Source organism: Chlorocebus sabaeus, chromosome 5, assembly GCF_047675955.1.
Source record: "Chlorocebus sabaeus isolate Y175 chromosome 5, mChlSab1.0.hap1, whole genome shotgun sequence".
NCBI lineage: Eukaryota > Metazoa > Chordata > Mammalia > Primates > Cercopithecidae > Chlorocebus > Chlorocebus sabaeus.
The window spans coordinates 61,848,269-61,874,922 of record NC_132908.1 but is presented as its reverse complement, the minus strand read 5'-3'; the positions used below and the strand labels follow the sequence as shown (position 1 = coordinate 61,874,922).

Below are 26,654 nucleotides of genomic sequence, written 5' to 3'. Positions count from 1 at the left end.
ATGTGCAATCATATTTAGTTGTTGTTAACCTCTGAAAACATTATACTAAGACATATTGTTCTCTAGGAAGTTATAAGGATTTTAGTTTGTCACAATACTTTGCGGATACCATCTATATTTTTCAAGGGGATTATATAACCCTAGAGGAGCCAATCTACGGAACAATTCGTCTCCCCTGCCCTCTCCTATAAGAGACTAATACCACTGTTGAGCTACCATTTTTGCAGGAAATTGCTACTTTTTAAGAAAAATTACTTTATTAACTATGGCAAACAGTTAATGAAAACTCCCATGTTTAAAGCTATTATAGAACCTTAAAGCAAATACAGTCCTATAATTATCATTTAATAGAGTTTCTTTCTACTAGCTCCTAAAAGTAATTACATATTGAAGTAATCCAAAAGGAGTAATCACATTCCACATCCTATTAATAGCCTACTGAGTTACCAAATTTCTCGGCTGAGACTGCTTTCCATAGAAAACATGAGATAATGGTTTATATCATGCTGAGTAAAAGCATCAAGTCTCTTTCTCCTTGAGTGTTTACTTCCATTATGCCATGTAAATAATCAGTATTGTGTTTGCCTAAACTCCGGCATAAGCGTTCGGCGTTTTTAGAAATATAACAGGAAAAGCCATCTTAATACACACAAGCTTTTTATTTCATTTTATCTTATTCCATTCTGCAGCCTGAGCTTCAAAGCCGACTCAGCAGGCAGCAGGAAAGTAGAACACTGGATGATTCTTCAACATTTAAGTCCATCTTGGGTTATTAATATCAAGAATGGTGCTGTTCGGGCAGATGAAGAGCTGGTTCGCCCAGGTTTTGAGATGCATTTACTTTGAAAATATCAGGCATGTGGCATCTCTTAAATCACAAGAAATATGTAATGGATGAGAAAAGTGCAAAGAAAAAAAGAAGACTGAGATCATATCTCTCCTCTATGTAGCTCTTAACTGGTTTATAAAACCTTCTCATGTCATTGTTTCACCTAATTCTTCAAACAGCTGCACAGGGCAGGCAGGTGGTATATTTTTATCCAATTTTAAGATAAAGAAAGTATATGAGAAATCAGAAGGGTCAGTGATTTGCGCAAGGTCACACAGCAATAAGTGCAAAAACTAAATCTAAATATTTGGAGGGCCCTGTTGGTTGTATATGGCACACGGTAAAATGAATATAAAGCTCGTGTCTCTTCTAGTAAATTCGTTTCAAAAAGTCTTTGTTTATCTCATTGTCAATAATAACAATCCTCAGAAGAGGCAAATTCTGAAATTTAATTTATGGATTAATCTAGGATTCCAGGGAATGTGTGAACAGAGGAGGACAAGGTTCTTCAATTTTCACTTTAATCACAGCCATAATAATTGTAGTAAAATATATTGGCAAAGAAGTTTATAATTTGCTTCTATTACATAATTAATATCTATTTCTTGCAGGGAAATTGAAAAATACAAACCAGCAAAAATGATATTAAAACAATAAAATAACTTGATAATAGACTACCCAGAAATAGTCACTGCTATTTATATATCCTTTTTTTGCATACATTTCTTTTCTTAAGAAAAAAAGAAATAGAAAAGCAACTGTTAAATACATGTCCACTTGTTTTCTCACTTAATAGTATGTGATACAAATCAGTATATTTATGTCAATATTTTCAAGTTGTATTTCTAACTTCAACTATGAGGATATATAATATCAGTTGACTGTAAGTACGTACATTGTTTTCCACACTTTCGTCAAATATCTAATTATTCTTTCAGGATAAATTCCTAGAGTGCTTTGGGAGGCCGAGGCGGGTGGATTGCCTGAGCTCAGGAGTTCAAGACCAGTCTGGGCAATACGGTCAAACCCCGTCTCTACTAAAATACCAAAAATTAGCCGGGCATGGCGGCATGAGCCTGTAGTCCCAGCTACTCGGGAGGCTGAGGCAAGAGAATTGCTTGAACCCGGGAGGTGGAGGTTGCAGTGAGCTGAGATCGCACCACTGCGCTCCAGATTGGGTGACTGCTTTCCATAGAAAACTTGAGATAATGGTTTATATCATGCTGAGTAAAAGCATCAAGTCTAGACTGGGTGACAGTCTGGAGTGCAACAAACAACAAACAAACAAACGAAATTCCTAGAGTGGAATTACTGGATCAAAAGCTATTGCTACTTAATTAATAAACTGTTCATCAGAAATGTTATACCATTTTTAATACCATTAGTAAAACAGGTGAGGTTTTATTTTCTCACATGCAAGTCAATTCTAGTTAGTATTACTCTTTTTAATCATTGACAGTTTGGTAAGTTAGATGTAACATTTTAGGTTCCAGTTACTTTCATCACTTAAAGCCAGATGTTTTTAATAATTATTAATCAGTTCTTCTTTTATTCTTACACATTGGCTGTTTATGTCCTTTGCCCACCTCTTAAATTATATATTTGTCTGTTTGCAATTGATTTGTGAAGGCTGTTCATCTATTAATGCTATTCACTTTTGACCTACCATCCATTCTGCATAGACTTTCCTAATGTTTTAATCTTCTTTTAATTCTGATTCTGCTGTGTTCTTAAGTATAGATGTTACACTTTTTGTATCCGTTTTTTTTTTATTTACTATTATCCTTAGCAAGGTGTTCTTCACCCAAAATTGATATCAACATTAACCTATCTTTTCTTCTTCTCTTATATATCTTTCCCCCCATTAGTTGGACATTTTTAAAATATTATTTATGAAATATTTAGTCATGTCCAACTGCTTTGTAACACTATCTTTATTGTCTTCTAAATTTTTTGTGATTAGATTTTTTAAACTTTCTATTCTTCCCATTTTGTCTATTTGCTCTGGTATCATTTTTCTTTAATAATTTTACACATACATATGTTGAAACCTGACAGATACTGTCTGTACATTATTTTTATTTTATTACTATTTTACAAATCTTGCTTCTTTTATTCTTTCTGATATAACTTAGAATTATTTTTCAGGTGCCAGACAGGTACTTTTGTGAATCTTATTGAGTTTATCTTAAATTTATGGATCAATTTAAGAAGAACTAAAATTTTAAAAATATTTTTCCCATCTCCTTTTATTATGATCACGAAGTCTTTGTAGTTGTCTTCATTTTTGTACCATGCATTTCTTATTAAGTTTACTGTTAGCTACTTTACATTTTGGAAGATATTATAAAGTAATTTTTAAATAATATTTTCTATTATTTTTCTGACTTTTGAGATTTCAACTCAGTATTTTATGTGATTCTATTTTCTGTCCTTTTAAACCATACCACTGCCGCTGTACTTCTTTTCTTTTTGTTCTTTTTACTTTTTAATGGATTGCCCTAGAGTTTGAGCTATACATTTACAATTAATCCAAGTCTGCTGTCAAATAACACTATACCACTTCACAGGTAGTACAAGTACCTTATAGTAAGAAATTAATTGCAATTTCTCCCTCTTGTTCCTTATATCATTGCTATCACTTATTTCACTCATAAATAAGCGTGTGTGTGTGTGTGTTTCAGCACCACATAACAATGTCTCGGACAGCAGCAGACCACATATGCAAAAATGTTCCAATAAGATTATAATGGAGCTGAAACATGCCTATCATCTAGTATTTACTACAACTACACTTTTAAACATCATTTTAGAGTGTAACTCATTCTATTTATCAAAATTAAGTTCACTTTAAAACAGCTTCAGGCAGGTCCTTCAGGAGGTATTCCAAAAGGAGGCCTTCTTGTCGTAGAAGACAACAGCTCCATGTGTGTTACTACCCCTGAAAAACCCTGCAGGGAGACAAGATGTGGCGGTGGAAGACTGTGATGCTGATAATCCTGATCCTGTGTAGCCATAAGCTAATATGTGGGTTTATGTCTCAGTTTTTAACAAAAAGGTTGTTTTTTGAGATGGAGTCTCGCTCTGTCGCCCAGGCTGGAGTGCAGTGGCACGATCTCGGCTCACTGCAGCCTCTGCCTCCTGAGTTCTAGTGATTCTCCTGCCTCAGCCTCCTGGGTAGCTGGGATTATAGGTGCCCGCCACCACACCCAGCTAATTTTTTTTTTTTTTTTTTTTTTTTTTGGTATTTTTAGTAGAGACAGGGTTTCACCATGTTGGTCAGGCTAGTCTCGAACTCCTGACTTCAGGTAATCCATCCACCTTGTCCTCCCAAAGTGCTAGGATTTCAGGCGTGAGCCACTGTGCTCAGCCAACAAAAATGTTTAAAAGATAAAATAATAATAATAATAAAACTTAAGGTTGATTTATGCCTAATGTAAATGACGAGTTAATGGGTGCAGCACACCAACATGGCACATGTATACATATGTAACAAACTTGCACGTTGTGCACATGTACCCTAGAACTTAAAGTATAATAAAAAATAAATAAATTTTTATAAGTTTAGTGTAGCCTAAGTGTAGAGTGTTTATAAAGTTTACAGTAGTGTAAGGTAACGTCCTAGGCCTTCACATTCACTCACTCGGTGACTCACCCACTTCCTGTCCCAAACATTCCATTCATATTAAGTGCTCTATACAGGCATAACATTTTTTATCTTTTATGCCATATTTTTACTGTTTCTTTTGTATGTTTCAACACACAAATATTTACTCTTGTGTTATAATTGCCTACAGTATTCAATAGAGTAACATACTGTACAGGATTGCAGCCTATGAGCATTAGGCTGTGCCATATAGGGTATATGTGTAGTAAGCTAAACCATCTATGTTTGTCTAAGTACACTATGTTTACAGGAGGAAATTTCCTAACAATGCATTTCTCAGGATGCTTCCCTGTCACTAAGGGACTCATCATTGCATATATGAATAAGCATACCTAATCAAATACATTGTTGCAGTTATTACTGTGAACAAATTATTATGTGTTAGATAAATTAAAACATAAGAAAAATAATATTCATCACTTATTCCTTCTTCCACGCTCTTCCTTTCTCTATATATCCAGATTTCTGACCCATGTTCTCTAAAGAGCTTATTTTAACATTTCTAAGGCAGGCCTACTGGCAACAATTTTTTTTTCCATTTTTGCTAGTCTGAAAAAGTATTTCTCCTTCACTTTTAAAGGATAATTCTGGTAGTTAGAGAATTCTAGGTTGGTGAGATTTTTCTCTCAATACTTTAATTATTTCACTTTATTCTCTTTTTCCTGGCATGATTTCTGAGAAGTTGGATGTAATTCTTATCTTTGTTCCTCTATGGGTAAGGTGGGTTTTTTTCTCCCGACCTTTTTCAGCATTTTTTTAAATCCTTGATTTTTCTGTAGTTTGAATATGATATGACTAGGTGTAGGGACTTTCTTTTTGGCATTGATTCAACTTGATGTTCTCTGAGCTTTCTGCACCTGTAGTTTGGTATCTGACATTAATTTGGAGAAATTCTGTCATAAATGTTTCAAATAGTTCTTCTGTTTAGTTCTCTCTTCTCTTCCTGGTATTATCATCACATATATATTACACCTTTTATAGTTCCATAGTTCTTGGATATTCTGGGGTATTGTTTTTTCAGTCTTTTGTCTCTTTGCTTTACAGTTTCAGAGATTTTTATTGATCTGTCCTCAAGCCCAGAGATTCTTTCCTCAGTTGTGTCCAGTCTACTAATGAGCCCACTGAAGGCATTCTCTATTTCTGTTGGTGTTTTAACCTCCAGCATTTCTTTTGGTTCTTTCTTAGAATTTCCATCTCTCTGCTACATCACCCATCTATTCTTGAATGTTGTCCACTTTATCCATTAAAGACCTTAGCATATTAATCACAGTTGTTTTCAATTTCCAGCCAGATAATTCCAACATCTCTGACATATGTGTGCCTGGTTTTGATATTTTCTCTGTCTCTTCAAATTGTAGGATTTTTTGTTTTGCCTTTTAGTATGCCTTGTAATTTTTTTCTTCATAACGGAAATGGTGTTCTGGGTAACAGGAACTGCTATAAATAAGCATTTAACAATGTGATAGTAAGTTAAAGAAGGGCTAGCATTCCATAGTCCTATGACTGGGTCTCAGTTTTTAGTAAGCTTGTGCCTCTGAACTGTAAACTTCACAAGTGCTCCTTAGTTGTTTTTTTCTCGCTCCTTTGCTGGGACAGGATACCTACGGTGGCCTAGAGTTGGAAGTTTCTTTTCCTCAGGTCAGTTAGTCTCTGATAAAATCCCAGAAGATTGGGCTTCCTTTAAAAGTTTTTTCTAAGATCGGAACTTGTTAAGAACAGAATGCTCTGGTGTATTTCAAAATGGTTCCTTTTTTCCTCCCCCTACTGATAGCATGAGGGTATTTTTCTCTGATATTCACTGTGAGAACCAGGTAGAGTTCCTAGAGGTAAAAATTACAAAAGTGTGCATGTGCATATGTGTGGCGGGGGTCGGGGGGGAGGTCCTGTGACTGGGTTCCCCTAGAGTTTTTAATTTCTCCATGCTGGACCTCTACCAATTTGTCAATTACAGTTCAGGTTTTTCTACCCCAGCACTGGTTCCTGAGGAAGTTTTTGCTTGTTGGTTCCTAACCTTGTAAGTTCAATTCTCTGTATCTACTTGTCTGTCTCCAATTTGGGGACAGCTCTTTGCCCTGTAAACTCAATTCTCTTATGAATCTAGGAAAAGTTGTTTATATTCTAGTTTGTCTGTTTTTTTATTTGGATGGAGAGGTGACTTCCAAGCTTCTTAGGTATCAGACTGGACTGAATCTGGTCTAATTTTATTTTCTTAGTCAGTATTTTTAGTATAACTATTTTATTTATTTATTATTGGGCATTATTACAAAGTGATAAAACTTAGCTGATTTTCCTGGGTTTTCTAGAGCAATAACTACATAAAAATTAATGGCAATTTGTTTCATCTTTTAAAATACTTGTTTTTCATCTAATTGCATAGATTGACACTTTTCAAGTATGTGCTATATCATAACAATAGTAATGACCATTCTTGGTTTACTTGTTACTTTAATAGGGAAATTAGTTCTTGAGTTTCATCATTAAACATCATACTGTGTGTTAGATTAAAATTAAGATTTGTGTTTTGGGGGGTGTGTGTGTGTGAGAGAGAGAGAAAGAAAGAGAGAGAGAGAAAACTTTACATTGTTGTGTTACTAAAAAATAAATGTTTAATGTTTATCACAATTTTTTGATTCTAACAAGAAGACAGTATAGTTTTGTCTGCAGACCTAATGACCTGGTAATTATAAATGCAATATTCTAATATTAACTTCATAATTTTAATTTTCAAACCTCTTATTCCAAACAATAATTATTTGATAAGGTACAGAGGAAAAAGCAAGGCCTAGAGATTAAAGGCTTGGCTTTGCTCTTCATCTCTAAAGGGGGAACAATTTTAATATTAATATCTGAATATTTGATATATAATTAATCCTAATAATAATTTATAAAACAGTTGTAAATTATTACACCATATGAATCAAGCTGCCAATTTGAGAGATAAAGGCACTGACATACTAAAAACTGGTACCAAAATTGGAATCCATCCCAGGATCTCAGAACCCCAGGGCTACTTGCTTTACAATGGGCCATCTCAATTAGAATTGAGGGTTTATCAGATCACGGGGTTACATGGCTATCAGAACATTCTTCTGTCACTTGAGCAGCAAAGGAAAATTTTAGGAGTTTTCAATGAGTTTCTATTATAACAACAACAAAAATACTCGGGATTTTCAAGTAAATCAATTTTAAGAGTAGCCTTTTGTATACCATGAAGCCCCTTCCCTATTTGATTTGGCCTTCTCCGTCCTTGATGCTTCTTCTCTAGTTAGTGTCAGTGTGGCTTTCATCAGATTCTAGATATTTCTTAAGCTCCCTATGACAGCCTCTTCTTTCCATCCTTCTATAATCATAAAGAGATGAGTGCCAGGAAGCATCCTAAAAGAAGGCTTTCACAGTGAATATGAATCTGGTATCAGGGAATCCCGAAAAGCACATCCAGCAAAGTTAGTTATATTGTGAAAGCACAACTAATTTTGATAGTGACCATGAATGGAGTTACCCAAAGAGAAGCTGTAACTACGTGGTGACCTCCAAACAGGTCTGTCTGAGTCCAGCCTGACCCCCACTTAACTCAATCCTCAATTGCAACAATGCCTCTCTCTCTCTCTCTCTCTTTTTTAAAAAAATTATTTCCTCCCTCTCCATTTCCTATGTATTTAACTGAAACTCCATGGCTTAGTGAGCAAGACATTCCATGCTTTACTCCTTGCACACTTTACCTCTACCATCTCGTTTCTCTTGCTACCTTAAATCTTAAGATTCAGAAACTTGAAACCATGTCAAGTTTCTGAAATATGCCATGCTCTCACATGTCCATGTGCAGGGAATTTACTCCCCCTGTCTATCCCTCCTCCTTTAAGTCTCACTGTACATAAAGTCATCTCTTAGGTGAAGTCTGGCCTAACATCTCAGACCATTTGGGCTGCTTCTTCCTAGTGCTCCAGGAATACTGCTCTCACCTCAATTTTTCTTATCACTCTGATTTCTAATCATATAATACATTTTCCTGTCTCCCACTAGAATCTGAGCTCTGTGAGGGCAGTATCCCAACATTTAAGAAAAATGGGTTGACTAAATGCATAAATTAAAAGTAAAGGAGTGGATGAGAAAACACTTCATAACATATAATCTTCTTCAAAATTTTAGGAATTAGTTACTATTATGGAAAAAATGAATCTGTCATGAAACAAGCTCCAGGATGAAAAAGAGAACAAATTTGATGCCAGAATATTCCAAAGAACTCAGTACCCCATCACCCAGCCCTTCCATTGTTTCATCCATTCATTCATTTACTTTTCCACAAAATTGTATTGGAGACCTAGGGTTAGGGGCCAGAATGAGATGACCTTCTAATGTATTAGTTTTGCAAGTGTAACATCCAAGATGGGCCATGTGGCAGATCAATGAGCACTGAAACATTTAGAGTTGAGTTTGCACTGCTTAAAAAAAATAAAAATAAGAAAGCAGGCAAGCAAAGACATAAATAAACAACAAAATGTTTGCATGGAAAGCAGTGTTGGTTTAGTAAGGATAGCCAAGACAGATTCACTCAGATTAAACCAAATGGCAAATAAAGGCTTTTCTTTCTTTTTTTACCCCCTAAACTAAGGACATTTCTTATGAGCAGCACAAACTAGCATGCAAATATGCTTCTGATTTTTCACTTTCATAATTTAAAGATAGCCAAACAGATTTTTGTAGGATTTATTTTTCATCCTTAATTGCTCCAATATGGAAGATGCTCTGTTGGGAGATCAAAATGGCAGATGTCCTTTAATGCCCTGACATTTTCACTTGTGTAAATAATCATGTTTCTTTTCTGCCTAAAATTCATTGCTGCAGTTTGTCTCACACAGAACAGAGTTTGTCTGGGAACCCGCTCTCTCCCCAACCCAACAACAACAACAAAATAAATAGATCTTCTTGGTAGATCAGACATCATTCTTTCAAGGTTGCATGCGGTCACTGACTTAACTAGTTAGCTTAAAGACCCTAAATGTCAATATCCTCCTGAATATCTTGGTAGTTTTCTTTGTCTTAAACTAAGAAATATGTGGGCAGTATGTTCTTTTCTCTCTATTTACCCTACCAACAAGGAGAAAATTATTATCAAACGTAAGTGAAAGCAGAGTTGATTTTAAGAAATGTGATTAAATGTGACAATGAAAAGTCTCTTAATGCTAACAAACTGCATACTTCGATATCTCATACACACATGCTTGAATTTCACATGCACACAGGCAAGTGTTTCTATCATGTTACTCTTTATTGTACTTTTCGTTTTGCAGATTTCTCAGTACCAAAGGCAATAATTGGAAGAACAGTGGTGTGTAGCTCCCTAATTCAGTTAGGAGACATTATAGACATCAGAGTCTTGGTCAATTATTTTCATTAGCATGTTAAGGCTCATCATTCATAGAATTTGCCTCATTGTAGTGTATCCTTTATTCCAAAACATTGGGAAAGTAATAGGTTTCTTCTTGCCTTCTTCACATTGATTTGTTTGTGAAGGGTGTGTGTTTGTGTGTATATGTGTGTGTCTGGAAACGCTATGGGAACAGCTGTTGAATGAGCACCCCTGATTTTTTGTGAGTCCCTTTGCCACAAAATTCTTAGGTTTCCAAGAACTGTTCTTTTATCTAGAAACTGAGGTTCTTTTTTTTTTTCCTAACTATAAGCTATGATGGAATTCAACTAATTAACCAACCTATTGTGGATATTTAAAAAAAAAAAAAAACTTGTTTAATTGGAATGCAATAATGTCAGTGTCCCAGGGTCAGTTATGTGCTCATAAAATTCAGTGAAACCTAGGGGACTTCAAATTCTAGTTCTGTTATTTTCCATGTCCTTATGAGAAATTGTTTCCCTCTTAGTTTCTCAGTTTTGTTTCCTATAAGATATGGGTCATTACACTCTTTGCAGAGTTTGAAAAATTATTTGGGATAAGGTATGTAAAAGCAACAAACAACAGCGTTTGCCCATATTAGCAGTTCAATCAATGTTGCTTAGTTACATTTGCTTCAATTTAAATAATAGTAATAACAATAATAAGATAGCAAGATGAAGATATTTAGAAAAAGCAAAATCCACAATATAAATATAAGCAACATTAGAAGGAGTTGGAGAAGATGGAAACTAGAAGTGGACCATGAGATAATGAATCAGTAAAATCTGACTGTGTGGAAAAGTCAGACTGATATGAGATGCATTGGAAAGAATAGCATTCAGCCATTTATTCTGTCAATACACACAACAGTACTAAATGCCTAAATGCTCAAAGATGAGTGAAAAACTATATAAGACAAGGCCCTCAAGGAGGTTACTGTCTGATGAAGAGGTCAGACATTCAATCCTGATGGACTGTGATATGTGCAAACTATGCAGTGATGACAGGTAGGGAGAGAGCTCACAGGGTATTCAGAAAGGCAAGAAAATAGAGGTGTACACACAGACTAGTAAGTTCATCATTGATCAGTAATAACATCGGGAGCATATCGTCACAGACTTTTACAACATCCTATGAAATTTCCATTATTTCAGTCCCTTGGATTGAAGATGGTAAACATTGACTGACATCAAAACTTAAAATTAATTTTTCAAAATTCACAAATGTAAATGAGCCTAAAGAACTCGAAATAACTAAATACTCAAATGGTGCCTTTGTAATTGTATGTCATCTATACTTCTGAAATTATTGAAGCTTATAACTCTACTAAGACTTTTTAGTCACACACTATATATAAATTTTATGTATGTGCTTATATATTTATACATATAGATGTGTGTGTATGTGTGTGCATGGGCATGTGTGGGCACAGGAATATTTTTTCCATTATCTTGACAGAACTATTGCCACATTTCTAAGGAAAGTGGTGTAGGCTGGAGCAAAGTAATCAAATAATGATTATTCTGCTAGTGACTGAATACCTGTCTTCAAGTGTGTGGGAGCTTTTCATGTGGTGGATAGATCTACTTCCTCTCTGAGGTTTGGGCGGAAACGTAGAGTAGGCAGATTTGGGTCAGCAGTGAACAAAATACCTCCCTGGGAGCAAGTCTTGGCCTACATTCTCAGTTTTCCAACAGTCTGCAGAGAGGATCCCCAGACTGAAGTGCCCTGTGGCCTTTTTTAATAGGATAGAATGTCTCTGATCAGGTCAAGCTGTGAGGATTTTTTAGCTTCAGAGAAGAGATGCACAGAGGAAAAGGATTGGTAAGGAAGAACATCTGCAGAGCCTTCGGGAAGCTGCTGCATGACTGATGCCGTCTCCCTGGGATAAGCCTCTCTCGTGACACCATGGTGAGGGCAGTGGGTCCTGGTCCTTTGCTCTGGTGCTTCCTGTTTTCAAGTTTTCAATATGCAAGAGCTGGTCCATATATTGCCCACTTTGATCTGCTTTTAATTTTTTCCTTTTTTTGCTAATGTAGGGTTGTCACCCAGCGCAGTCTATCTATCAAGGGCTTCTTTCTCTCTCCATTTTAATGTCCCCCTTGCTTGCCAGTCTTATTTATTTCTCCATTGGGCTACATCATCATCATAACCCCTATACTGGTATTCCCCCAACTGGTACTGTGGAGATCATCATTATCAGGAACTTTTATATTGTATTAGTGGAACGAAAAAGTGTACAAGTAAAAGCAGCATGCAATTAGGAGTTCAGGATGGACTAAAACTTAGAAGCCTGAATTTGTTTTTACATTAATAGAAACACTACACTTTGTGCATGACATATTCTGATAATTAATGGCCCTATTTGCAAGTTTTGGCCTAAGTGGGGGAAAACATGCAACTGGTTACATATCTGTGGCCAGGGATGAAAAGACTGGTGTCAAGATCAAAAACCAAGATGCTTGAAAAACATTTTCTTGTCATGGGAAATATATTGCCCAGGACTGAAGAATATGAAATATTTTCTTACCTTTGAATGAAGAGTCCTTCTGCATAGGCAATTACATTCAGAGCTACAATGACATTTCCAAGAATTCACTTTCCTCTCTTTGTCAGTAAGTTTCCCTTCCTCATTAGTCTACTGCTCAAAGAGAAGAACTTCCAGAAAAGAATTAATATTTACTGAGCGTCGCCAACAGGCTGGCAACTGTACTAAGTAACTTTGTGAATGGAATCAAATTTAACCTAAAATTATTAGTTTCATAGATGAGAATGTGGAAAATCAAGACACCTAGATAATATGTTTAAAGTCAGGCAATTAATATGTACAAGATTCAAGATTCAAACCCAAGTCTGTTTGACCCCAAAGATTGAGTTTTTTGCTTCTTAGAATCTTTATATAAGAAAAAGATCTAAGAAATCTCTATGGAAATTTTAAAATTGATGGAATATTTGTCTTTTCCTGTTTCATCTTATTAACCTGGAGCCAATCTGACACTTTCCTGGAAATATGTCCTCACTGAATCTCTTTTTTTCTTGGATTATCCATAAGCCTCGGTAACACATGTGTCCAATGCAAGAGGACCCACTCAGAGATGGATAGGGAGTTGAAAGCTAATATGTAGTCAAATACAGGGTGAAAACTTGGTTTCTAGCAAAGGGTTTTCTATAGTCCCATCTACTTAGGAGACTGATGCCAGGATTGCTTGAGCCCAGGAGTTCAAGGTTACAGTGAGCTGTAATTGCACCACTGCACTGCACCATGGCTGACAAAAAGAAATATAAACAACAAAAAATTGTAATACAGCAATGAAAAATAATACAAAATTTGAAACTACAGTGTCATAACTATTCACATGGCTTTTACATGGTATTAGGTATTATAAGTAATCTAGAGATCATTTAACACATATAGGAGAATGTCTGTAGGTTATATGCAAATACTATGCCATTGTATATAAGGGATTTGAGCATCCCTGGATTTTGGTATTCAGGGGAGGGTCCTAGAACCAATCCCCTGCAAATACCAAGGGAAGATTATACATTTTCTTTAACCTAAAATATATTAAATAATTTTGAAAGTCTGAGATTTTTTTCCCTACTACAGGAGCTAATTCAAAATCCTGTCAACCTATTTAAAGCCTACCAGCCATTGGGCCATGATGCTAGTCATAACATTCATGTTGCTATAAACTCTGATTCTTAACCCAAACAGAGGCAGACCATACCAGAAGTTCATTGTATGCGTGTGTATGTATGCATGTATGTGTAATTTGATGGAACATATTAAAATTTTCTACTATTTTATAATACCAATGGTTTCCCACTAGAAAAATACATCTTAGAAAAATAGTTGCAACTGGTAGAGAAAACATGATGGGGAAGTATTTTAGGGGCAAAGGCTATGAAAGATTGGGAAATACAGAAAAGCCAGCATCTGGAATTTTGGTTAAATCCTTCCCAGAACACAGTTATGCCATTTGTTCAACAAATATTTATTGAATGTCTGCTGTGTTTCTGGCCCTGCAGAGACTGAGATGAATCAGATAAAAATCCCCTATTCTCAAGAAGTTCGAAGTCTCACAGAGGTCAAAGTAGTTATGTCAACAAATCATGACAGAAGAGTAGGTTATGTATTTCTGTAAGAATATACAGTGTGGTGGGTCACACGAGAGGTGATGGGAGAGGTCTTGGATGCCCTCCCTGAAGAGATGACTTTTGAATTCTATTTTGAGGCCTGAGAAGTACAACTGTTATGATAAAAGGAACAGTTATTTTGGGCAAGAGAGCAGTGGATAAAAAGACCAGGCGCACAGAAGAGTGTGACATTGTTGGGGGACAGAATTGAATTCTTGATGTCAGGCTCAACTGGTCCATGCGGAAAAACACAGGAGGTGAGCCTGGCAAGCAAGGTAAAGTCTAGGTTAGGGAAACAACATTTGATAGTCCATCATGCAGGCAGAGGTGTGCTGTGTTATGTGAGCCACAAACTTCAAATCACTCTAAGCAGGAGGAGTCACATGTTTAATTGGGTGGTTGATGGTGTTGGGGTTTTAAAGAAACCATCAATCTCCTGCAAGGGTTATAAAGTAGTTCCTCTCTTTAAAGCATGTATATTTTCATGACTAATGAGTGGATTCCTAGTTTGCGTAAGGTTGAAGGTGGACTTGGAATTTCTTTTAAAAAAATATATGCAAACAAAAATTGGCTAAATGCTTGTCATAAAGTAGGAAGTTTGCACATGAGAAAAAAACATTTGTTTCCTCACACACACTTGAATAATTAATTATTAATATTTCCTGTGCTAACATAGAATAGATTGCTGAAGCTCATGCTTTCTTGTGGCATTTCAAGAAGGAACAATACAGAAAATGGTGAGGCAGGCTTGCCACCGAAGGAAGTTCCCTTCAAAGGCAAGCCTGCCACACCATTTTCTGTGGGAAAACGTAGGGTGTGAGCCTGGAAGGCAAAGTGAAGTCTAGGTTAGGGAAATAATGTGTGATCATCCACCATGCAGGCAGAAGTGCGCTGAGTCATGTGAGCAACAAACTTCAAATCATTCTAAGCAGGAGGAATGACATGTTTAACAGGGTGGCTGAGGGTGTTGGGGGAAATCCCTTCACTGGCAAGTCTGCCACACCATTTTCTGCTTGGCTCTTGCCCGTTCTTCAGTGGGAATTCCCTACCAAATCCAAAAGAGCCTGTTCCTGAAATTTATTCCAAAATGCAGATAGCTTGTTTTGTGATCGTATCGTGCCAAATGGCGGTGGCTTCTGCAGATACTTAAATGAAAGAACAAGTAAGAACAATTCTGGTGGTTAACCTTTATGATAAGAGAGTGCCCTCAAATCTGCCGAACGGAGAGCCACTGTGATTCCAATGGTCTTGACCGGGCGCACGTCCTGTCTCCCCTCTTTCTGCAGATAACACAGCAGGCGTGTACGCCCGGCGTGGAGGGTTCAGTCGGCAGAAGCAGGACTTGTACCTCCTGCCCATAGTGATCAGCGATGGCGGCATCCCGCCCATGAGTAGCACCAATACCCTCACCATCAAAGTCTGCGGGTGCGACGTGAATGGGGCACTGCTCTCCTGCAACGCGGAGGCCTACATTCTGAACGCCGGCCTGAGCACAGGCGCGCTGATCGCTATCCTCGCCTGCATCGTCATTCTCCTGGGTAAGGGCGCTTCCTGGTCCCCTGCAGGAAGGGCCTGGCAACCGGATGCCCCTCCTTGAAACACACACTTCTCAAATACAGGCTGGTAACCAGGACCCTGTTATGACTGTCGACACGATTTAAGACAAGAAGTGCAGTAGTGGGGCGGAGTGGTGGTTGCCAGGACGAGATGGGGGTTGTCTGCCTCGTGCATTTGACGGAATATTGGGGGGAGCAGACAATTGAGTTCCTGCGGAGAACAGGGAAGGTCAGGAGCATTTTGCCGGGCCATCACAGGGCTGTATAGCAGGAGCCACTAGGGGGCTTCAGGGACATCAGAGAAGGTTTGGCATAAGAGGAATATGGGCAGAAACCTGGTGTATTAGCAATGGTTTTGTCTCACAAATAAAGGAGAAGGCTTAGGGACATTAGGTGCATAAGGAGGAGCAAAAGACAGCATAGGAAGGACTCGGGAGCTGGAAGAAGGAAGAAGCAGGACTCTAACCCCTCCACTAATTATCATTTATAACATCTATTCTAACACCTCAGCTCATGGATACCCCTTGGAGGCTTTTCCTGCACCTGCCCCTGCGTAGGTGCCGCTCTTCTGCATTCTGTCTCATCTGTGGCTTATTCTGTAGAAAAGCCATGTGCTGGTCCTCATAACATTTACCATTTCTGGGCCTCAGGAAGATCATTTTGTCCCAAAGTCTCAGAACTAGTGACTGACCAAATCAGGATTCAAACCTATGCATGTCTGACACCAAACCTACACTTTTCCCACGGTGCTTGGTCCTACCTCGAATGAATTCATGGAACTTTACTCCATAGGGAAGAGCCAGTACATTCAGTTCAGCAAATAGTTACTGGGTATTATCTGGGCCACAGGCCCTATGTTAGGTCCTGAGAGATTAAAAGAAGAAGCCTGTGTGATCTCTGTCCTCAAAAGGTTCACAGTATGTCAAGGAAGGTATGCATGAAGAGATAAACTCTTTACTCCATAGGAAAGAGCCAGTGAGCTCAGTTCAGCAAATAGTTACTGGGTATTCTCTGGGCAACAGGCCCTATGTTAGGTTCTGAGGGATAAAGAGAAGAAGTCTATGAGATCTGTGTGCTCCACAGGTTCACAGAATATCAAGGAAAGTATGCATGAAGAGAAAAACTGAGGGACATGGTGGGTGCTATAATAGGGACATGAACACAAGATGGTTGGGGCACAGAGTAGAAAGCACCTGACATGGGCCGGGCTCGGTAGCTCATGCCTGTAATCCCAGCACTTTGGGAGGTGGAGGTGGGCCAATCACCTGAGGTCAGGAGTTCAAGACCAGCCTGACCAACATGGAGAAACCCCGTCTCTACTAAAAATACAAAATTATCTGGGTGTGTTGGTGCATGCCTGTAATCTCAGCTACTTGGGAGGCTGAGGCAGGAGAATCACTTGAACTCAGGAAGTGGAGGTTGCGGTGAGCCAAGATAGCACCATTGCACTCCAGCCTGGGCAACAAGAGCAAAACTCCGTCTCAAAAAAAAAAAAAAAAAAAAGGGCACCTAACATTGCCTGGGAAGGTCGAAGAAATCCTCCTGGGGGATGTGACATATAGGTTGGCTGCTGAGAGTTGTCCAGCTGGGGACAGAGGCTTGGATAGATGAATATTTCAAACAGAGGAAGTAAAATACAAAAGCCCTAAAAAGTTAATAGAAGTCGAGACAGATGTGTAAACCACGTGATAAATATTATAATGAGGGTAAGAACAGGGCCAGGCTGGTGCATGAAAAAGGTGCCACTAGTCCTGTCTGGTGTCAGGATGGGAGCCCAGGAAATGTATCCATGATGAAAGAAAAAAGAGTCTGCCAAACAGAGAAAGTGAAAAGGAATGGTCTGTGCTCGTGAAAGTGCCCACAAGAACAAGACACAGAGCTTTGGGAGCCATACGAAGACCAGGGCAAATACAATCTCCCATCCCTGCTTCTCAGAGCAATGGTGGAGCCAGAGGGGTGCTCAGTTGGAGTGCCAAATTCAGCCACAAATATTTTCTTCAGCCTTGCTGAGTGTGTGGGAGAGCCTTCTAATGGAACACTGTAGAAGTCTCTTGGGGAACAGAGGGAATCAATGAAGAATTAAACTGTTCCTGAACTTTCCTTATAATGACTCTGATCACCCTTCCTAGGTTGCCCAAGCTTAAAGGAACCTCCTCTCCCAGAGAAGACATGAGATTGCTTTATCTGGGTTCCAGCTGATGCTATTTTCCTATGTTAAAATAAACAGAAGATTTTGTCTTCTGGGGGTCTTTATGAACTTCCTTTCCTCTATGTGGTGGCTACAGAGAATCCAGCCAGACTTATGATAAGATTTCCCATTAAGTTAGTATAGGACCAATGCTCTTTCTCAGACATTGGCAGGAGCTAGCCATCACCCCCTATAAGATGGTAGGCCCTGAGGGCTCTGCATGTCCTCATTTTTAAACCTTGGAAAAACAGCTACCTTCCTTTGCAAAGAGAAATTGGCATTAGCCACTTCTAAGAGACTACAGACCAGCATGTTTAGAATCAGCCTAGTTCTTAGGAAGATGACTTCTACATGGTATCTGGATTCATTTGTTAAAAGTTCAAAATTGTCCCAACCTTCCAAGTTGTTGGACGTAATGTTTTCACGGCAGCATTTGTAGAGGAAGAGCCAGGCAGGGGTCAGTTTTACACATCCCTGGGAATTCCAGGCAAAGCTCTCATTTCCTATACCATTTCCAGTTGTGAGCATTTGTACCTCATGGTTTATGGTAATCAGAGTTCCTCTGGTAGAAGAACCCAGGAATACTGAACTTAACGAATGCTTACTTTCTTTTTCTTTCCCTCCAGTCATTGTAGTATTGTTCGTGACCCTGAGAAGGCAAAAGAAAGAACCACTCATTGTCTTTGAGGAAGAAGATGTCCGTGAGAACATCATTACTTATGATGATGAAGGAGGTGGGGAAGAAGACACAGAAGCCTTTGATATTGCCACCCTCCAGAATCCCGATGGTATCAATGGATTTATCCCCCGCAAAGACATCAAACCTGAGTATCAGTACATGCCTAGACCTGGGCTCCGGCCAGCGCCCAACAGCGTGGATGTCGATGACTTCATCAACACAAGAATACAGGAGGCAGACAATGACCCCACAGCTCCTCCTTATGACTCCATTCAAATCTACGGTTATGAAGGCAGGGGCTCAGTGGCCGGGTCCCTGAGCTCCCTAGAGTCAGCCACCACAGATTCAGACTTGGACTATGATTATCTACAGAACTGGGGACCTCGTTTTAAGAAACTAGCAGACTTGTATGGTTCCAAAGACACTTTTGATGACGATTCTTAACAATAACGATACAAATTTGGCCTTAAGAACTGTGTCTGGCGTTCTCAAGAATCTAGAAGATGTGTAAACAGGTATTTTTTTAAATCAAGGAAAGGCTCATTTAAAACAGGCAAAGTTTTACAGAGAGGATACATTTAATAAAACTGCGAGGACATCAAAGTGGTAAATACTGTGAAATACCTTTTCTCACAAAAAGGCAAATATTGAAGTTGTTTATCAACTTCGCTAGGAAAAAAAAAACACTTGGCATACAAAATATTTAAGTGAAGGAGAAGTCTAATGCTGAACTGACAATGAAGGGAAATTGTTTATGTGTTATGAACATCCAAGTCTTTCTTCTTTTTTAAGTTGTCAAAGAAGCTTCCACAAAATTAGAAAGGACAACAGTTCTGAGCTGTAATTTCGCCTTAAACTCTGGACACTCTATATGTAGTGCATTTTTAAACTTGAAATATATAATATTCAGCCAGCTTAAACCCATACAATGTATGTACAATACAATGTACAATTATGTCTCTTGAGCATCAATCTTGTTACTGCTGATTCTTGTAAATCTTTTTGCTTCTACTTTCATCTTAAACTAATATGTGCCAGATATAACTGTCTTGTTTCAGTGAGAGACGCCCTATTTCTATGTCATTTTTAATGTATCTATTTGTACAATTTTAAAGTTCTTATTTTAGTATACATACAAATATCAGTATTCTGACATGTAAGAAAATGTTACGGCATCACACTTATATTTTATGAACATTGTACTGTTGCTTTAATATGAGCTTCAATATAAGAAGCAACCTTTGAAATAAAAAAAAAAGATTCTTTTTTAATTCTGGGTTTGATTCTTAACATTGAAAAAAACGTCAAGTATTTCTAATGATCCATTTATATTTCTAATTTAATTGTGATCTTTTAATAACCCTATTTATGATCTGTTGTAGTCTGTCTGATGCTTTTATTGTTTATTTAAAATCAAATATGTTTTACAAATGTTTTTTCAGACAAGATTCTGTAACATCATGTAAAGCTTTTTTGTACATTCTTGGTGTTAACCTCCCGGCTTCTCTTCACACACATCTTCTAAAAAAGAAGGATGTGGAAGAACTAGGTCAGTCTATGACTTTGCAATATGTGTTATATAATATGCATTTATCTTGTATATCAGTAATTTGATGGTTATGAGAGATGAATCCATGAGGGAATGGAGCTATCAGAACTCTAATGTTCCAGGTATACATTCTGTGCCCCGCACTGAGCATTGGGGGACTGGGGGACTAGAGTCAAAAATACAAATTTGCCCCAGACTCTAATGTTATTCTATTTTTTCTTATGTTGAACTTACCAGGCTATTGTAAGACTCCGACAGTTGAAACTGCTTCTTTTTCCTCCTATAATTTTAACTAACTGTAAAATGATGTGGCATTTTACGTTTTAATGAGAAAGGGCAATTCATTTCAAAAACCTTTGTTTAGAATATGCTTGGGGCCATAAGCTCAGAATGAGGGCAGGGACCATTTTGGATTCTGAGGGTCAATGCCATTTGGTCTGGGAGTGTGTCTACAGTCCCCTGCATCCCAGCTGGTTTACGGGGGATTGAAACTTATGTGAAGGGCATTTCACCTGTTCAGTTGGGCCAAAGGTCGAAACGTAGCAATACTTGGGGAAAGACCACACAAAGTCACACTGCAAGTGCTTTCCCTCTTTCCCCCTACATACAGGGCACGTGCTTTTTCTTGGATTGCAGACAATTTTTTTACAGTTTTTTTCTGACTTTATTGTGAAAGTTTGTTTCAAACATTTCTTGATATCATGTTACATACTATTTTTTATGATTTAGTCAACATGCATACAAAGAAATGTTTTTTATGAAGTGCTCACTTCCATTTTACTTTGCGTTGAAATCAAATTGGGCTGAACACTTCAATGGAATACATTCTGTGGACAATGTCACTTCAGAATCTTTCATCTCAGTGAAGAATTACGCATTCTCAATACTTCCATAATTGCAGGTTGTGTTCATTTTTTATATAGTTTTTGTAATCCAAAGAATATTTTGCTAGATTTGCACAGATCTCCAATTGAATTTGCAATGAAGAAATAACTCAAAAGGAATATGAATAGCATTTAAATAAGTATACAGCTGTAAGTAACCCTGTCACCATGGATGATCCTTTTCTGTAGGAATGTATTTGGATTAGAGATGACAACTACATTTTCGCATTTTTATGTTGAAGTCTTTTTTAAAAAGGCTGTTTACTTTTCAGTAGTTAAGAATACTTGTTTTTCTTTTTTTTCTTTTTATCTTTTATTTTTACTTTAAGCCTCTATTGTTTGTAGAACACTCTTAGAAACTTGGAAATAAAATGTCTTTCCCAACTAGTGGAGTCCTTTTTCATTTGGAGCACATTGCCTTAAAAGAAGTCTTAATTTAAACGGTCCTTCCTTATTTCTAAAGTAATCACTGTTTTATACCATCTATGCAGCTAAAAGAAGGAACATGCTTCTGTTCTTTTCCTCAAGTAATGGGTATTGTTTCTATTCATCATTCATTCACTGATTCATTCACTAATTCATCAAAATCTTATTTTATAAACCTTGCTCCAGTTACTTGAGGATTCAGAATGAATCTTACTACCTTTCCTGACATCTTTTGATAATTCAACGCTATACCAAAGTATCCACCTTGTTGTCTTATGGTCATCTATTTACCTATTCGCCCTCCTAGACAATGCAAGAAGATATTTTATCTCCTTCCAAGTTGAAGGAAGAACATAAAAGGTATAACAGGAAGGAGATGGTGAGATGTAGAGTGTGAATGGAGATTAGGCCACCTGTGGCAATTCTGGACCGATCTTGGGTTTAGCTAAGTTATCTCTTTTAGGCCTGGGTTTCTGGGGGTGACAGGGAAGACAAAAGAGTAGTTTCTTTACACCTCTTGGAGAATTGGTTAAAAGTATAGAGATCATGGCTCTGTATGTCAGGCGGAACCGGGTCAGGAGTACTTGAAACTACTCCTGGGTCATTGTGACATATCCTTCACCTCTTTTTGAGAAGCTTTATAAGACAACAGAGGTGAATGTGGGTTGGGCCGTTGGAGTCTCTGAGCAGAAGAGGGGCAAAATTTATATGACAGGCAGTGTGGAGAACAGATTAGGAGCATGTAAACCCAGAGGTGTGCCCCAGGAGGGCTTTTGCAGATGTCAAAATGAGGTAGAATAAGGGCCTGAAATAATCCAGTAATTTGCAGATGGAGAAGAGGAAAGACTTCTCTGCTCCTGTGGTGCCATCAGCCTGGTCTGGGCCACAGTCATCTCTGACCCGGAAGACTGACACCACCTCTTGGCTGATCCTCTGCCTCCCAACCTCTTCTTCACAAAAAAAGCCAAAGGGATACTTTTAACACACAACCCAGATCACAACTTCATAACTTAAACCTCTTCACTGGCTTCCCAAAGACTTAAAATGAATTCTGATGCCTTTACTTTATTGCTTTACATGAACAGGGCCCTGTGAACCTCTCCAGTGTCATTCCACTCCATCCTCCTTTCAGTGCACGATGCTCTAACCAGACTGGCCATCTTTCAGTTCCTCATACAAACAAAACACGTTTCCTTTTCCATGGAAAACAGGTCACGTTTTTTTTTTTTTTGTATCAATGACAACTCTTAAAACTTATTTTGCTTTTTGGCTTTATGTATGTGTGTGTGTGGGTGGGTCTGACTGCCCTACTAGAATGTAAGCTCCATGAGGGCAGGGAATCTCGCTTTCTTGTTTACCATTGTATATCTAGTTCTTTACACTGTGCCTGAAACATAACAGGTACACAATAAATATCTGTTGAATGAAAGCAAATACACTGATGAGGCAGATTTATCAGGATTTGATGACTGATTAGAGGTTACCAGTGTGATTTTAAGCATCCTTATCTGAAAAATTAAGTCAACTGTGATCTTAGTACCTAGGATTGGTAAATTGAAAAGAAACAGGTTTGGGGAAAATGAATTGAGCTTGGGTTGGGATTGTAAATGGGAGGTATTTGTGTGACAACTGGATGGACTTTCAAGTAAGTCACCAGAAGTATGGATTTACAGTTCACTCATTGCAGAAGTAGGGCCTGGTTATGGAGTGTAAGAGTCATCAAATGGGAGCTGAAGTCTCAGGAGTGACAGCATTTTTCTAATTGGGTTTTAACTGTTCTCTCTCAAATTTAAAAGGATATTTTAATGGTAAAATCCCTCTGGTGTGAAGAGTAATGCTGAGTTTAGTTTTATTAATAAGGATAATTAGTAAGCATAAACCTTATCCTTGTATGTCAAATGCTTTGAAAAATAGGAAGGGACTATTAACTGGTTCAATCATTCTTCTCTTTAATTAGTGAGGCTTTCTTGAGCTCATATTGTATGGAAGTCATGTACTAAACATGTGTAACACATCCTGTTTCTATGAGAAGACAAAGTATATGCTACAATCCCTTCATTACACTGAAGAAAATTGTGGACCAGAGAGGTGAAGCATCTTTCCCAAGCTACACAGGAAATGATGTCAAAGCTGGATGGGAGAAAATCTCATTTCTCCCACTTTGGGTCAGGAGATGTGAAAGGAATGAGGCACATCCCTCATATATCTCCCAACTTCGTGAGCCCAGCACACATTCCTCCATATTTCTTTCAAACTTCAGAAAAACATCACCTGGGAGATCTCCGACAAGGAATGCTAAATGTATAATGTTAACCAATTGTAATGCAGTAACCGAGAGAACTACCTTGTTCCCTGTAACTTTACATATCCTGTTTACATCGGGCTATAAAAAGCAAGCACTCGCATTGTTCGAGGCCCTCTTGTATGCTGTAGAATGGAGGGACCAAGTTCGAACTTGTAGTAAAGATCCTTGCCGCTTGGCTTTGACTCTGGACTCTGGTGGTCTTCTTTGGGGAACAAACAGTCTGGGTATAACATCTGGGGGCTCGTCCGGGATTCCCCAAGCCCACCAGACCCCTGGTCAATGGATCTACTAGGATCGATCTACTGATAGGTGAGCCGGCTCGTCTCCGTTTGTCTGTCTGTATCTGTTCTGAATCTGAATCTGTGACTCACGAGGTCTGAAACTAGAGCTGGCGCCGTCCTGGCAGACGCGCTATAGGACAGCCAGCGGAGACCGGTGGGAGACGTCCCCTGGCTCTCGTCTGATCTAAATTGCGATCTGGGCTGCTGGAGCGCCATCGCCATCCGAGCAGCTAACTCTGACCCGGGCTACCGGTGCGTGCTTGTGATCTGGGCTGCCGGAGCGCGGTCGCGATCCGAGCAGCTAACTCTGACCCGGGCTACCAGTGCGCGCTTGCGATCTGGGCTGCCGGAGCGCGGTCGCGATCCGAGCAGCTAACTCTGACCCGGGCTACCGGTGCGCGCTTGCGATCTGGGCTGCCGGAGCGCGGTCGCGATCCCAGCGGCTAACTCTGACCCGGGCTACCGGTGCGCGCTTGCGATCTGCTGCCGGGGCGCGCTCGCGATCTGGGCCGCCGGAGTGCATTTGCGATCTGGGCAGCGGCTGTCTCTGACCTGGGCTGCCGGGGCGAGCTCGCGATCTGGGCCGCCGGAGCGCGTTTGCGATCTGGGCAGCAGCTGTTTCTGACCCGGGCTGTCGGAGCACGCTTGCAACTAGATATCAGTCAGATTTCCTTTACAGGGATTCTAACCCACCTTCCTTTACAGGAAGAGACTACAAATTATTACAGGATGGGTAATACCCAGAGCACTCCTCTATCTCTCCTTACAAGTAATTTCAAGGAAGTAAGAGCGAGGGGCCATGATCTTAGTATAGAGATCAGGAAGGGAAAGCTAATTACTCTGTGCCACTCCGAATGGCCTGCCTTTGATGTGGGGTGGCCACCCGAAGGGAGTTCCGACTTGCTGTCATCACTAAAGTCCAACATTTTCCTACCTGGGTGTGCGGGCCACTTGGATCAAATCCCATATATCCTCATATGGCTGGACCTACTTGAGAACCCGCCTCCTTGGCTGTCACCTTTCCAATTAGCCCCTGAACCTTGTAAGGCACTGGTTGCTCGGCCGCTAAAATCCAAGCAGCTGATTGTCCCCCCCCATCCTGTTTTACCTGATAGCGGGGACCCACTGTTCACAGAACCCCCTCCGTACCCCTCCAGGCCACAGGCCCCTGCCCCCCAGGCTGAGCCGCGGGAGGGAGCAGGCGGAGGGGAGGCGGCCGGCACACACGGACCCATTGAGAGTGAAAGTAACTCTGAAGGGCCGGCGGGGCTGACACGAGGGCGCACTTTGCGGGCTAGCCCCCCTCAGCCGCCTGACTCCACAGTGGCTCTACCCCTTCGGGAAATAGGACCCCCAGATGACATGGGAATCCCCAGGCTCCAGTACTGGCCATTCTCTACCAGTGATCTGTATAACTGGAAGACCCAGAGTGCTCGGTTTTCAGACAACCCCAAAGATTTAATGGCTTTACTGGATAGTGTCATGTTCACCCACCAGCCCACTTGGGATGATTGTCAGCAGCTCCTCCGAATCTTGTTCACAACGGAGGAGCGAGAGAGAATACAGGTAGAAGCTAGAAAGCTGGTCCCGGGGGACGACGGTCAACCGACTGCCAACCCCGACCTCATAAATGCGACTTTTCCTCTGACCAGGCCGGCGTGGGACTACAACATGGCAGAAGGTAGGGGACGGCTACGCCTTTATCGCCAGACTGTAATGGCGGGTCTCCGGGCAGCTGCTCGCAAGCCCACTAATTTGGCTTAAAGTATACTCTGTTCTGCAGGGAAAGACAGAGAGCCCAGCTACCTACTTAGAAAGATTAATGGAAGCTTTTAGACAGTACACCCCCATAGACCCAGAGGCTCCAGGAAGTCAGGCAACTGTTGTAATGTCTTTCGTAAATCAGGACACTGTTTTAGATTTGAAAGACGCTTTCTTCAGTTTGCCTTTAGCCCCTCAGAGCCAAAAGCTCTTCGCCTTCAAGTGGAATGACCCTGGAAGGGGCATAAGTGGCCAACTGACATGGACCAGGCTGCCGCAGGGATTCAAAAACTCTCCTACCCTGTTCGATGAGGCCCTCCATGAAGACCTGGGTGAGTACCGATGTAAACACCCTGAAATAACTTTACTACAGTATGTTGATGACCTCCTGATTGCTGCTGAGACCCAAGAAGCTTGTATTCAAGGGACCAAAAGTCTCTTACAAGCTCTGGGAGATCTAGGCTACCGAGCCTCGGCAAAGAAAGCTCAAATCTGTAAGCCAGAAGTAACATATCTGGGGTACCTGCTAAAAGGAGGGCAGCGCTGGTTAACAGATGCTCGGAAGCAGACTGTTCTGCAGATCCCCAGGCCACAATCCACCCGACAAGTGAGGGAATTCCTGGGGTCAGCGGGATTTTGTAGACTATGGATACCTGGGTTCGCAGAACTGGCTAAACCCTTGTATCAGGCAACACGGGGGCAGCAGCCATTTAATTGGACAGACGAAGCCGAGTCGGCTTTCCAACAGATCAAAACCGCCCTACTCTCTGCGCCTGCACTGGGACGACCTGATGTCACCAAGCCCTTCCACTTATACGTGGATGAGAGTAAGGGTGTCGTCAAGGCGGTAATAACTCAGAACTTAGGCCCCTGGCATGCCATCGAAGGTGTACTCAAACAGCCACCTAATCGATGGATAAGTAACGCCCGGCTCACCCACTACCAAGGACTACTACTAAATCCTATCAGGATAACCTTCCTGCCCCCAACGACCTTAAACCCTGCC

At 39.8% G+C, this 26,654-nt stretch overlaps 1 protein-coding gene across 1 annotated transcript in view; it reads left to right on the top strand.

The window, feature by feature from the left end:
• The window catches only part of CDH11 (cadherin 11), a 172,917-nt gene extending 153,204 nt beyond the window's left edge, over nucleotides 1–19,713 (top strand). The window contains exons 12-13 of the mRNA XM_007993553.3: nucleotides 15,306–15,557; nucleotides 18,390–19,713. Of these exons, the coding sequence (XP_007991744.1) occupies nucleotides 15,306–15,557; nucleotides 18,390–18,886 (749 nt within the window). The 3' untranslated portion in view covers nucleotides 18,887–19,713. The remainder of the gene's footprint in view (nucleotides 1–15,305; nucleotides 15,558–18,389) is intronic.
• Nucleotides 19,714–26,654: the final 6,941 nt, after the last annotated feature.